This window comes from Rhea pennata, chromosome Z (assembly GCF_028389875.1).
Source record: "Rhea pennata isolate bPtePen1 chromosome Z, bPtePen1.pri, whole genome shotgun sequence".
Classification (NCBI taxonomy): domain Eukaryota; kingdom Metazoa; phylum Chordata; class Aves; order Rheiformes; family Rheidae; genus Rhea; species Rhea pennata.
This window is the reverse complement of record NC_084702.1, coordinates 25,968,831-25,981,855: the sequence shown is the minus strand read 5'-3', so window position 1 is coordinate 25,981,855 and position 13,025 is coordinate 25,968,831. Positions and strand designations below refer to the sequence as shown.

Genomic DNA, 13,025 nt, shown 5'->3' with positions numbered 1-13,025 from the left:
TTTAAATGACTTCAGAGATTAAAATGAAAGATGTGGCATTAAGATCAAACTAGGCATATGTTGATAAATAAGGCAGTATCTTGTCATTTGTGCTTATGTAGTCCTCATGCACTTTAAATCTGTGTTTCACATACAGGATGGGGAAGGATACAGATATAAGTGTGGCTACCTTATAGATATAACTGTAGGTTTTATGGGTTATTAATCCTCCTCATCTCTTGAACGCTCTGTCAAGGTGATATGACACAAAGACTGTGTTCAGCATAGTCTCTTTTACAAGATCTATGCCTCTTATGGGCCTGAAGGTATATCCTTGCCCCGCGTGGGTCATCTTCAGCAATCTGACTCAGTCCAAACATATTTGTTTTCTCACGTCCTGTGAACATACAGCTTGCACATTTCACTTCAGGTCCACAATAAGGTCCACAAGCTCATGTGCTTTTAGGTAATGCCTATCTGTGAAACATGGGAATGACCACTCCAGCAACCCACAGTCCTGACATTCTAATCAGCTTCAAATTGTAATGCTAAATCAAGAAATCACCTACTAGTGAGGCAGCCTCTATTTATGTTATGCAATCCTTCCAAGGTATATTAAACCAAACATTTAAATGTGATGAACCACAAGCAAACAGAAACCTTCTGAGGCTATATGAAGCATACGGTAAACAAAGGAGACAGTTCTCCTCCTATTACAAATTGGGAGGGCACTCACTGGAGTTAACAGAGATTTACTAGAAAGACCCCAAAACATTCTACACCCTTTCTTAACTGAGTGATTCACAACAAGTCATGTCTTTTCTCTTTAATATTATTTCTAGCAATAAGATAAATAACTTTAAAAATAAATAAGTAGGCAGGTATGCCTAAAATTACAGTATTTTGAGAAAATCTGCTGTCTTGCTAGCTGAATATACTGGCCAAAAATGGACTTCAGCTGCATGCATTTACTCAAAAGCATGGTATTCCATTACTAAGTTCTGAGATTGTTAAGAGTGTGCGGATATTAAGTAAAATAATTACAGAGAAGATAAAGAACTTCAGGTGATTAGTTCCAGTTTTTCAGAAATGCAAAACTCAACCAGGAAAGGCATCCAGATATTAAAGACATCAGACTGCACACAGTCTTAAAAGAACACAGATGACCGAAAGTTGTTTTTCTCCTTGAGGAATGTTTTCTTCCCATTGATGTTACCATTTGAGGAAAAACTCATATGAGCTCCCTCCTTCCCTCCTCCCTCTTTCTCCAGCAACTAGAACATGTTCATCTCTCTATCAGCAGTAAATTTATAGCATAGTATATATAAAGCAGTAATCTGGACTAATGCTGAGACTCACATAATTCTGCATCAAGTCTGGATGGTTTCTTTCAATGCCGTCATCCAGGATGGTGACCACAACATTCTTTCCAGTGTAGCCTCTCTTCCAAGCACCTACTATATTCATATCTGATTGGCAATGATGGGTGTTATCACTGCAGTGCTAGAGAAAAAAGAAGAGATAAAAGTGTTGGATGTTGCAGATTACTGAACGGTGTGGAGTTGAGGTATTAGCTTATTCACATTACCATTTAAATTAGTACACAAGCATATCATTTTGAATAGCAACTGTACAAGATCAACATCTACATTTAGGAATACATGCATAATTAAAAAAATAAATGCTAAATTAAATGAAAATTGCTAGACCTGCTTATTTCTCTGTCAGACTACTCTTCATGTTAAGCAACACAAAAGGGAAGTGTTCAGCCACACTGAACCACTAGGAGCCCTGTGTAAAGTAGAGCAACTATTCCTGACTGTTAAGCACTCTCATTTGAAATGTGCATTTGAATTATTTGAATTTTTTTCTGAAAAACAAACCATATGAGGCTAGAAGTAGACAAATGCCTGTACTGAAATGGCCATGGAAACAAAACCTGCTTTTTGGAGCTTATGTGCTGTATAATTTCTTGACAGAACGTCTGGAAACTAATCCAGATTCATTTCTATCTACAAAAGAAGGCTTTTGGCAGGTTTTGTGCAGTATCAGCAGGAGATGAGCAGCAGTTAAGAACCTGTAACCAAAACAGCACTCTGAAAAACTTGCAGCTTGAGGTGTCTGATGAATCATGGATAGCCACATTGTGAACAGCCTGGTATACAACTTTCTGCGCAACCAAGCAGGGTGTAGGGCAAAAAAAAAAAAGTTTAGGGTACATCGAAACTGAAAGCTGCTTCCTTGACATGAATGCACCCAGTTCACATGATGAAATCTGGCTTTCCATGGCAATGAGAGTCGATCCTTTGAGTATTCATATGCCCCATTAGCAACTCCCTGACCCACAGGCAAAGCTGTCTCTGTAAAGGGGGTCCAACCAGCCCCTTACTAACACTGCTTTTCTCCAGCTCCTCTAGTCTCAGAGCAACAGGCAAAAAGGAGAGTGGGAGGGAAGGGGGAGAGTGGAGAGTGGGAGGGAGAAGAAAGAAATAATAATAATAAAAAAGAATACTTGAAACTTGTATCGTAGCAACAGTGGCCATGTGGCTCAGCATTCACTCTCCCTGCCCCTAAGCCTCATTCCCCCATCTCGGGGCAGTGTTTTAGCACTCTGCACATTGTGCCTCATGTGAATACATTCAGAGGGATGCATTTTGGCTTGATTTAGTCCATCCCTCTCCACCTGAATATAAACACTCAGAAGGCAACCATTAGCCATATTTGGTGCAAATGTGACTGATGTCAAGATTATTGTAAAATTGTACTTTTCTTCCTCCCTTTTCTCCCATTCACACTCCTGTACTTTCAGATACAAATCAGAGGATTTAAGTGGTTACCTGCTGTTACCTAAATCAAAACTATGTTCTGAGGTACTGTATGTATGTACACTGTATACAGTCACTCTTACTCTCTCTGTGTGTATATGTTTATGAATATATATATTCGTGTGTTTATAGGGGATGTATATACACATACACACTCAAAGGCATTTGAAGGACTTCAGGAGCCAGTTCCAAGGAATGTGTAGGTTAGGCTTAACTTTTTTTGTTTTGTATGTTGCTTGGACAATGTTTGCACTGTTGATTTTATCAGACTTATCAGCTGGTAAACTTGCCTCAACACACTGAATGGAACAGCTGCACATGCAACCCAACTTTCTAACATACAAACAATAGGAATAAAAGCAGGTAGTGATTCCAGATTCCTTTGCATTTTTCAAAGGCGTTACTGAATTAGTTGGCAGAAAACACCTGCAAGAGAGATGAGCATCACTATTACAAATATTATGAATATATTTGCTGGTGTGAAGACATGGAGATGACAAAGCACAAGCCCCTGCCCTCACTGCAGAGCAGGCCCAAGAGCCAGGATGGGCAGCCAGGCTCTTGGCACTGAGCTCTGGGGCTGACACTGGGATTGCAGCAATTGCACTCGCTGGGCACCCCTGTGTTTCAGGGATGGCCTCAAAGCCAGCAACAAAATCAAAGGATGTTCCTGCTGGTTTCAGGGCAAAGTTAGGGCGGCAAACCCTTGCACACTGCCATTCCTCTCCACACGGACTTTCGCTTTGGACTTTTTGACTGGGGTGGACCGCTTGTTCTGATTCCTACCAATCCTCACAAGTCCTGATGAAGTGGTGAAGATGGCAGGGCCATTGCACTGTCCTTTTGTCTCTGAAACACATAGTAACCCACTGGCTGCTTTGCTACTTCTTTTTCGCTCTTGTCTCAGAAGACAAGTCAGTTGCTCTGCTCCTAGTTCAGTCAAGCCTCCCCAGCTAAGCAAGTACACAGGTTTTTAATCCCTTTTCCCTTGCATGCTCTTTGTCTCTGTCAGAAGACGACCGCTTTTTCCCTCACAATGTCAGCACAGTTGGTTGCCCTCTCTAACCTTACCTGGACTCCTGCTCTCCCGGCAGAAGCAGAAGAGAGGCTCATTCATCAGCTGCTCTACTGCATTCACGTACATGAACATGAGATAAGGTATATCTGCTGTTTTCCTGAGTGCTCTGTTGATTGTCTCAAAAGATGTGCCAGATCAAATTAATATTCAAATGGATTTGTTCTACTCCAAGACTAGGCAGAAAGATAGTCTAAACAAAATCTTTTGGTATAAAAGAAATTCTGAGGTAAAGCAGACACAGCCATATGCCCACTTATAACTTGCCATCACAATACAGGTAACATCTGGACAGCAAATGGAAAGGCAGTGGAGACACATCCGAGCCGGAAGAATTCAACAGCAGTTGAAGGGTTCAGTTCTTATTGTTACAACATTCAGCTTATTCTCAAATCGTATTAGAAATACCATCTTTGATTTCTCTTCATCTCTGTTCCTTACTCTTCTTCCTCTTCTCTCATTTATTTTTAAGCACGCTCTTCTTGCCCCACTCCTAGGCTTTGTTTTTCTCTTCCTTTACTGGCATTTAGCATTCAAATTCAAGTTCTGTTTGGTTCAACATTTGATCTCAGATCTCTGTATTTTCACCACAAACTCTACCTTCCTCTACAGATTAGTATGTGATCTTATCCAAGTTAATCTGACTGTGCACATAGTTCTCTAAGCAGTCAGAAGATGTGGCTTTAATCAGAAATAATGCAAATCTTAGAGTGAAATTACTCTTCAAATACTATATAATATAGTATAGATATGCCATTCCATATGAAACAGCATCTAACATGCCATTTATAGCTTGGTTTCATTCGTTTTTTTTTCTTCAAAATCATTTTTGTAAAGAATTTTCCACTGTTGAGGTCCATTCTACTACTTGATTCTTCAACCATGTGCTGCTTCTTAAACATCCATCCAAATTACATTGTCAACTACTTAGCAGAGGACATTTTTTAATGAATTTGCAAGTATTGCTTAGATTTACAGCATGACCTAAATCACAAATATTACAACATGTTAGTTATATCAAACTATAATAAAAAATAATAATTACGTGATAATATAATTAGCACATTATATAAGAATAAATTTTATTATAAAAATAATAATTATGTAATTCAGATTGATTGTATTTTGTGTGAATGGTCAATTATTGAATTATTAAACTCATTTTCAATATAATTTTCTTATCGTTTTTCCGAATAAAAACAATCTTTGTCATATTAATGCACAGAAGCTGCAGAGTTGAGAGGATTTTGTTAGATCTATTTATCTTTGAATGGTTGTTTTTGAGTTTTAATTTAGGCAACACTATAAACTAGGCTAGTCTATGGAATTTCCCCGCTCTTCCAGCAGATTAAGTAATTCAGAATTCTCCTGATTGGTACCATGACTAGACAACTGCAGTAAACCAGCCCATTTCAACATACATCATTTTCATCTATCTCCTGGAGGACACCATCAAAAGGAATAAACAACCCTGCACCCAGTTACATAGAGTAATTTTACATACAGTTTTTAACAGGTAGTTAAAGGATTACATTTTTCTTTGGACTGCTTAATTGGAAAATGTTAATGATACCACAGTTAGAATTTAATAGGAACTGTCTGCAGGGCTGAGAGACTCCTGAAGGACATTTAGGAAGGAAGAGGGATATAGTAAGGAAAATTTCAGATCCAGAACTTTTCTCAGACTTGAAATTCAAGTCTTACAAGGGTAAAAGACCAAAAGAATCATTCGTATGCCTTTTGGAAAGACAATTTAGAAGCCAACCTTGCAATTAAAAGCAGACACTACATTAAAAAGGGATTCTGTTTTTATGTATTAGATTCCAATTATTTGCAATTTATTTTCAATGTCAGTTATGTGCCTACATCTCCTTAGCTCTTTTGTGAAATTCTCTCTAAAAGAAATAGCATACTGTCACTATCATTATCTTAATGTTCTTTGTCTGCTGCACTAATTTTGATGGTCTGCAGCTTGCTGTATCCAATTAGGGATCAATAACAAATTGAGCTGCTGGGCTGAGAAATCAGGAATCACATTAAGACAAAATTTTTTGGAATTCCAGAGTGAAAAATCAATACAAGTGACTGTAATGTTCTTTTCTGTCTTTTGCAATACCTGTTAGTCTATAAAAACAGAACAGAGATAGAAGTTTCTAACCCCATGTTGATCTTAAGATACAGACTTTCAGAGCAGAATAGAAACAAAAGTTTCTAACCCTGTGCCACACAGTCTTTCAGAAACTGCATATCACGCCCTCTGTAAGTCTTCGTGAGGCACATAGCATTGGTTTGCTGTCATTTTTGAGTCAGCAGTAGTTAAATGTATTGTCAATATTTAAGTAGCATAGAGAAACACAAGATAATAATCAGAATGACCGAATATTAAAGACCAATCATGTGAGTTGATAGCTCTTGGGTCCAATTTGTAGGAACATTACATATGCTTCTGGGCCCAAGAAAGCTCTCAGTACTAGACCCTGCTCAGAGATCAGAAAAGACAGACCATTAGAGTATTAAAAAAGAAAAAAACCTCCTGGTTCCATTAGAATGGTATCTAAAATGTCCTCAGCACAGGCAGAAACAAGCCATACAGATTACAGTCCCATTCCTTCCATCAGGGTGTTTGTCAGATACTAAGCCATGAGTAGGGATAGGATGGAGAAGTTGTACACAGAGGAAAAAGGACAGTCAGGAGGCTGTGCCGGGAGCCTGATCAACATGAGCAGGGCACAGAGGAGTATGCAGGGCCAGTGAATGGCTGCTGGCTTTTTGTGGAGCTATCAGAAAAAAACAGAGCATCTACCTGCTCTGTGAAGGGAATGTAATGTGGGGTATTTGGCTCTCTTAGCCAGTTCGGGCAAAGGCACAGGCAGCAAAACTTTAGTATAGGAGACATCCTGATGCTATGTTCACTTTTCTGTCGTACAGCTTCATGCAGTGCTCTAAGTTAAAACTTGTCAATTGCTCTCTCTGTGCCTGCAAAAAAAGAGAAATAATCTCTTTATGCTTTTGATGGGATCCAATTTTAAAATGGAATGAAATAAGTACGCAGGGAGATGATCAGGAGTTGGTAAGGTAGGCTTCTTATTAAAATGGTTCATACAATTAAATAGAAAGAAAACGTTTCCAAAAACATTATAACCTGATGAGATGAAGTGCCGTTTTGATTTTTTTTTTTTTTTTTTTTGTCTTTTCCATTGTAAGGAGTTGAAAGTTGTATTTTCTGAAAGATTCTTTATTATAATAGTGTTTCATTTTAAAAGTATTCATAACATTTTTATTCTTTCATTGCAAGTAATAGAAGGTGAAAGAAGGATTTTAGGAGGGAAAAGAAGATGTGCTTGCAGGAAATATTTCTGTTTTTCTTAGATATAACCTGATATTTAGTGCATGATATGCTAACTGCATAGCAAATTATTTTCCTCTTAGTCTCACTTTAAAATAAATTTGGATTACTGTGGCACATCATATTTTGAAGGTCTACCAGGAATAGGCAGATAATAGAAAGTCTAATTCATCTTAACCATCTTTTGCATTAAATAGTACCTGACTTCTGGAGTCACGCTTTACTGAATTGCTAATTTTTTTTAAATCTGTGTCTGTATCAAGAGATGTATGTCAAAATTGTACTATATCGAATATTTAACACCAAATCCATTGCTCATGCAACTCCAGAGAGTTTAGTTAGTTTACTTCGGAGATGAATTTGGTTCTAAAGCTTTATTGAGTCTTTAAGTTAACAAAGAAAGTATATATACTGAGAGGCCAATAAGAACAATCATGAACTTCCATTATTTTATGCCTGTTTAAGCAAGGAAAGGGAACAGAAAATCATTATAAAAGGACTTCTTGTATTCATAGGAGTATCTAATGGCTATAGTTAGACAGGAATAATTTGCAGGACTACATATACAATTTTTGCAGAGAAAAGGAAGGAGGTCATAATTCTTATTCTATGACTGTGACTACATTGCTAGTCTTTCCAAAAACAGAGTAATTCATCATGCATTAAATTCATATTCAAGAGAATTCCATCACTTTTCCACCATTGGCACTTCTTAAAGTTAATGCTAGTTGTTTTTCCGTAAGCTATATGTTGGCTTAAACATGAGTTAAATCAGGCAGGCCCTTTATGCTCTACAGGCAACCTGTCTATGGTTACTTTGGCCCTTTTAGCAATGGGAAACACCCCCCTGCCCAGGTCTGCAGGCAGTAGTTTTGCTCCCAGTTGTAAGCACTAGAACCAGCAGAGGCACAGAAATAATATGCCTGTAGTATCACCCCTTCATCTCATGTGGGGTGTGACTTGTGACTCTGTTAGGACATGTGCCTTTAGATCTAATTCCCTCCCATATGGAGGCTACATCAGATAGGCAAAGACAAAAATCTAGGTAAAGCTGCCTTTTGGCCACTGTGCATGTCATGACACCTACACTTAGCAGCAAATGGACATAAGAAGCATCCACAAAAACTCCAGAAGCTCCACCACATCCTTCTGAAGAGCAAAAATATATGTATGGAGAGAAGGAAAAGAGGATTAAAAAAAAGGGGAAAAAAAAAAAGAGAGCGAGAGAAAGAAATTGTGTATAAAAGCATCCAGCATGTGTCCAGTTTATTTTGGAAGCACAAATCACCCATATAAGCAGCACATCATAGAGCTGGTGCACCTTATATATCCTCAATTTAGTGCTCATTTGTTGTCAAGTACATGTCAACATACGGACAGATACATTTCTGCCTGGGAAGTGCTTAGAAAAATATGGAAATCTGAGGCAAGATATCTTGAGATCAATAAAGGAGAAAGAGGGGAGGAAAGGAAGTAACTTCAGCAACCTGTGGCTACTACTAGGTAATGTAGGAAGGAAAGAAGTGTGCTTGGAATTGGATCTCTCCATACGACTATATTTCTTCAAGATACCTACTCAGTGACTGTTGCTTCTATTATTACTACTATTACTACTGTAGCCTACCTGTCTTAGTCAGAAAAGGCCTGAAAGTGGATCAAACACTAATGTACTTTTATCTGCTTTAAGTCCCATCAAAAAAAAAAAAAAAAATGATAGAAATTCTTTTAATAATTAGAGAGAATATATGCCCAAAACAGCTGCCCTGGCCTTAGCTACACAACCTCAGCCCCCAGGATGCAGTATTCATGAAGGATGAATAATTCTTCACAGGGACAATTCTTTCCATTTTGCCATTTTTTGTGGCCTTTCCTCATATTTTTATTTGACCTCCTTGAAGTCTCAAAAAAGAAAGAAAAATAGGGCATTTTCACAGAAAGTCCCAAGATGCTTTTTTTTTTTTTTTTTTAGTATCAGTTCATGGAGTCCATATGACTACACAACTGTTCCAGACTCTGAATGCTCATGTTTTTAAAGGTTTTTTTTCATTCCTCTTGGTTATTGAAAAGATTCTGAAAATGTGAACACTATAGTCTTAGCACACAAAAGCCAAATAAAATGAATAGGAGTTAGTTCTGTTTGTTTTTCCTACGCTCTTGATTTTAAATGCAAATTCAAGAGTATATTCTGGGCATGACTTGTGAGTTTTGAATGCTTCAGGCTGGTAATACTAATCTCCTTAACTCCTTCTTCTTCTGAGAGGTCTCAAATATAGCTATAAATTTTGCTTATCATTGCAGTGATATAAACTTATGGTTAAATAGCACCATGAATCAAAGACAGCATCAGCATCCAGGCTGAATTTTGTTTCTCTGTTTGTGAGCTTTCTTGTCCCTAAGAACTGTAGCCAGTCTAAAATCACCCTAATTTGTGACTACAGAATGAGCTGCAAAAAGCCTAAAGGGCATCAGCTGTGTAAAAATAGCTGTATTACTTTTACATGCTGATTATTCAACATGATTTTGTGAGGATGAGACAAACGGCAAATAGCAGCATCACAGAATGAACAAAACTAAAAGAAAGTTAATCTTGGATAATTAAGGAAGAATCTTTTAGTCAGCTTATTAAGCTATTTCAAGTTTAATTACTAGCTGCTTTCAGTGACAAATTTGTAACTTTTGATAAAAAAATTCAGAATCTCTAATCTTTCAGCCAAGGCAAAAGAAATAAAAATAAACCCCAGAACAGCTTGCAGTCACCTAGTAAGATCAAGTAAGACTAGACTTGGTATTTTTTTGTTGTTTCTAAAGTAACAATTAAACAGATAGTAAGTCTTGCTTTAGGACAGTTTTCATAACTACAGATTCTATCTACACCATAAAAGACACACTCTTCACAATTTTATTTTTAAGAAAATTTTTAAGTCAAAGAAAATTACTTCCGTATCAAGTTGTTAAGAAGTATGGGAGAGGGAGATGTTTTTATTTAGACTTTGTGTGAACATATGTGACAAAATTAAACTAACCACAGTGTGAGAAGCCCCTAAACGTATGGCTGCAATTAATCATTAACCTTCCTAAAGATTGATGACAGTGGCATGAGCTTGGCACTTACATAAACCCACTTCCTCTCCTCGTTTTGTTTTGTTTGTTTTATTTTGTTTTGTCTTGCAGAGAAAAGAGGGGAGGGTGATGTTCAAGGAGGAAGTACTGTTGAAGCTATGTTGGGGGTAAGATGATTTGGAGAATAAGAAGTCTTTTTTTCTAAGAGTGTCTTAAGCCTGCACGGATGTAAGGTCTTAGAGAGAAACAAGATGATGAGACATTGGCTATAAATATGACTATGGCCCTTTTTAAGGCCTGCTGGACTACTACTGTCCTTTCTCTTTAGTATGTTGTGGTAAGGTCCCTGTGATCTATGAGGCAATATCTTGGTGATGTCCGATGTTAATGGTGGGGAGTCGTGGGGAAGAAGTAAGGAGAGAAGGACAAGAAGGCTGAGGGATGGGAGATGCAGGGCTCCTTCAGGAGGCCACTAGAAAGATGCATGTCCCTGTTCTTCCTAAAGACACAGGAGGGTGGCAGAAATGGTGAATGTATTGCTCAGAATACAAGCATAATCCCAAATTCCACTATCAGTAAAGGAGCAAGAGTTTTTTCTCATTTTCTTGTGGGCATACGTAGTTCTTAAGACTGGAACTGCTTGTAGCACCTTTACTTCAGCAATAAACATCTGTGCTACTCAGTATCTACAAGCCTGTCCCCTAAGAACCATAATGAGACATCAGGTTATTGCACCTATGGTCCTATTATTTGCCTGGATTGGTATGTCAGAGGAGATCATAGTTTGCGAAAGGACAAACTAAGGACAAACTATTCTCTTGGGGAAGAAGAATAAAAATCATTTCATACCCTCCTTAGACAGTTGTACAGAAATGTTTAATCTAATATTGAAATGCATGCTGTGAAAATTCATTAACAGTACAGGATTGGACTAAGATGAATGGCTGCTATTTTAGTTTGCCTATAGGGAAGCAAGTACTGTAGGCACCAATGGGCTTTTCACCATTTGAACTCGGTATGGTTGATGAATGCAAGGTCCACTCTATATTATAAGAGAAACCTGGGAAGATAAGGCCAAACCACTAGAGGGAGTGGCTAGTTATATTTTGTGGATGAGATCATCTGGCAGAAATGAGAAAACAAGCCTGGAGAAATCTAGGGAGGCCCAGGAAAGAAAAAGAAAAGATTTTTTTTTTTCAAAAACACAACCAAAAGTTTTCCATTAGGCACAAAAGTACCACAGAGTTACTCTTACTGTCTCAGGAAATTTGACTGAGCTGATTAAATATTAAGGTCCTGAAATGTCAAAGAAGGTTAGTCTAGAGGCATATGACACAGCTGTGCATAAAAGACTGTGCAAGTAGACCCAGAATGTAAAAATGCTGTGAAAACTGAAAAGAGTCTTAACGGAAATTGCAGCAGAGAGTAAGAATTCAAGCTGTATCAGAAATTAGATATTCCTGAAAGGTTCTGGAAAAGTGCAGCGTATTTGCAAATATTGATTTTGTGGAAAACTGGGCATAATCCAAGCCTTTAAAGCTTTCTAGTAAAGGACATACAGGGACTTTCAAAGCTGCTGCAAACTAAATCCACATCCTTACTCCAAAGGACACCTAGATTATGCGGAGGACAGCAGTACTATTAAAGAACTTCCTCCAATTGCAAATAATATAATTGAATATTTGATTGAACATTCAAAGATTGAATTGAGAATATAATTTTGTATTCTTCTGTCTTCTCTAGAAAGACAGAAGAAAAACTACCCCAGTACAAGTACTTTTTATCCTTACCAGAAACTGGAAAATGTAATTAATCTAACTGGGACTGGAAAGAAAATCGCATTCATTACTGTCAGGCTTATATACAGTCTGTGTGTAGACCAGGTTTCAGTTTTCAAATGGAACATTCATTAATGATAAGAGCCCTAGCATGTGTATAGATCATAAAACTCAGTAGCTGACAGAACCAGACAAAGCAAACTAACATGGTAGGAAGGGAAGCAATACACAAACAGAAATAAACTAAAGGTAGAAGTTCTTAATTTCATGATCGTTGTCACTTCTCACGTGCCACCACTCTTTGCCACTTCAGCTACCATATTCTCTCTGTAGCTTCACTTCTCCAGCCTGCATTCTCCCTTATCATTCCTACCATCTCTATCCTTCTCTTCTATTATTCCTGTCAGCTGGTCTTCTGACTCCCAGATTTCTCCATTTTCAAATCTCAGCTGTAAATATATCTTCCTCTCTCCCTGCCCCATTTGCTTTGTTTCTCTATTGGCTGTACTGTTTAACTGAGAATACTATGCTATCATGCATATGTGCCAAAAATACTACACAGAGCTTAAAGATTCTGCCAAGCAAATACAAAGGGAAATATAACATCCCTCCAATAAGCTAATTCTTATGTTAACTGTTATGTTGTATCATGTAAATGCATGAGACAGTTACAAAAAAAATTATTTATCTAAAATACTACAATGAAATCTCTGGATCCATTACGGATGTAGCATGAATCTGTGAGCATTTAACAATGTAACCACTCCTAAGGAAGTTAACAAAGGGTTTGCCATGTCAGTTTGTACTTTGAAGCTATTACGATATCTGAACAGATACAGTTAAATTTGTTTTGTTTAAGGAAATGCTAACAATCATGTACAACTACTAAGTCTTCAGCCATAAGAAGCAATGATGCCTTCTTGTAGTACAGGGAAGTTCAAATTGCATTTTCCTGCAGTTCA

At 37.6% G+C, this 13,025-nt stretch overlaps 1 protein-coding gene across 3 annotated transcripts in view; it reads right to left on the bottom strand.

Moving 5' to 3' along the window:
- The window catches only part of PCSK5 (proprotein convertase subtilisin/kexin type 5), a 248,593-nt gene that overhangs the window by 172,698 nt on the left and 62,870 nt on the right, over nucleotides 1-13,025 (bottom strand). For all 3 annotated transcript variants that reach the window (XM_062599429.1, XM_062599430.1, XM_062599431.1), the window contains exon 4: nucleotides 1,339-1,482. In XM_062599429.1, the coding sequence (XP_062455413.1) occupies nucleotides 1,339-1,482 (144 nt within the window). The remainder of the gene's footprint in view (nucleotides 1-1,338; nucleotides 1,483-13,025) is intronic.